The 1,903-nt window shown below is 42.0% G+C and overlaps 1 protein-coding gene across 1 annotated transcript; it reads right to left on the bottom strand.

The window, feature by feature from the left end:
- Positions 1-851: 851 nt before the first annotated feature.
- Positions 852-1,903, bottom strand: LOC132187591 (dof zinc finger protein DOF3.4). Its single transcript, XM_059601945.1, has one exon. The coding sequence runs from the start codon at positions 1,688-1,690 to the stop codon at positions 986-988; it is 705 nt and encodes a 234-aa protein (XP_059457928.1). The 5' UTR covers positions 1,691-1,903; the 3' UTR covers positions 852-985.

The raw sequence follows: 1,903 nt of genomic DNA, 5'->3' as shown, positions 1-1,903 counted from the left end.
ACGATTCAAATAGCCCATCTTATAGTATTAATACTATAAGATCCTATACATTTGAACTAACCTTACATTTATCTAAAATGACTAATCAAATTTGTAAAAATTTTGGCACATTAAAATTGATATTTTATTCGATTAGCTAAAAAAAAAAAATGATACTCAGCGCTTTTCTCAAGAGCCATTTCATTTTTGTATTGTTTTTCTCACCTGTTTTCTCTTTTCCCAACTTTGTCCTGCTATTTCTCTTCCACATCTCTTTTTTTCCAAAAATTTTTCTTACTATTTCTCCCTCCACATCTCTTTTTTTCCAAAGTTGAAAAATAGAATATTTAGAAAAAAATACAATCCTTATAAAAAAAATAAAAAAAATAATATTTAAATGATGTAAATAAAAATATAACTAATCGGAATGCTCCTATTTTAGCACGGCATTACTTTTTCTCAAAATGTTTCTTAGACGTATAATTGCCACCAAAACAATGCTGTCGAACCAAATTCAAAATTCAAATGAAACACGTAGAAAAGTTTGCATTCACCAATTCAGAGTTCTATTAATTAAACTGATAGATGAAAAAATTGCGTTGGAGAAGAGGTTTGAGCGATGTGAATTCAAACACCAAAATGGGGGAAATGGGGGAAATGAAGTGAAATTAACTGATTTTTGTATGAATTTTTTTTTAGTTTTTGGCATTGGCTCTTAAAAATCTTAAATCTATATGAAGAATGATATGATAATCCATGGGCAAGATCCAATTTTAGGGGTGCTGAAAACTAAGCATCTAATAACTACATGGTACATCAGCTTCAAACTGAATTACATGGAACATTCACCAATCAGAAAGAACAAATACATATAGCAGAGTCAAAAAAGTCTACTTTTTTACTAAATTTCATACCCAATTTACTCTCGACAGTAGCAAATAAAAAACCCTAAAAAAAACACAGTTTCCATTGAAAAAAAAATAAAAAAGCAAAAGAAAAGAGGAGTTCATTTGAGACCATTTCCAGGGGTTGATATTGCCAAATCCGGCCAAGAAAAGCAGTCTCCACCAGCAAACCCAGACTCTCCATTCTCGTACTGCCACGTGTTCCCCATTCCTGTTGCACTACCATTACCAGCAGCTGCAGCACCACCGTCTCCCACCCCGGGAAAAGCCCAGATCCCTCTCCCAAGCCCAAAGCCCATTTCCTCAAACCCAGGCCCAATCCCAAGGCCAAACCCACCCAGCGCCAAAAAGCCCGGCCCCTGAGTGTTCAGCAGAGACGTGAAACTTCCACAAACACTTCCATTACCCTTCACATCAACCCCATTACCACCAAGCCCAAACTGTACGGACGAGCCCTGGCTGGCCGAGAGAGGGAGCAGGACCGGGGTGGCGGGAAGAGGGTCGACGTGAGAAGTGGCGGAGGAGGAGAGGATATTGGTGGCGTTGGCGGTGCGGGAGCGCTTGGCGTTCTTGCGGGAGCCGCCGCCGACGGGGATGTCCCGGAGGGTCCCACCGTGAGTCCAGTAGCGACGGCAGGACTTGCAGAAGTGGCGGGGCTGCGAGAAGTTGTAGTTGTTGTAGTAACAGAACTTGGTGTTGGTGGAGTCGCAGCGCGGGCACGGTAGTTGCTCTTGTTCTGGTGGTGGGGCTCCCGGGTTGTGGGCTGTCTTGGGTGGCCTGCGGTGCTCGCTGGAGTCCGAAGGCATTTGTGGATTTTCGCTCTTGTCCGTTGTGGGTTTTTGAGAGTTGTGGTCTGGATGTGAATGATCAGAGTACAAAGAAGAGGAACTTGGGTTAGATGGTTTGGCACTAGTCCGTTGGAATGGGTGGAGGGGGTTTTATGGAGAGAGAGAGAGAGAGAGAGATTGAGAATATCTGTTGGTGCTGCTGCAAACAGAGACACAATCTGAGGCTTATAT

This window comes from Corylus avellana, chromosome ca7 (genome assembly GCF_901000735.1).
Source record: "Corylus avellana chromosome ca7, CavTom2PMs-1.0".
NCBI classification, from domain to species: Eukaryota; Viridiplantae; Streptophyta; class Magnoliopsida; order Fagales; family Betulaceae; genus Corylus; species Corylus avellana.
This window is presented reverse-complemented; position numbering and strand designations above follow the sequence as displayed.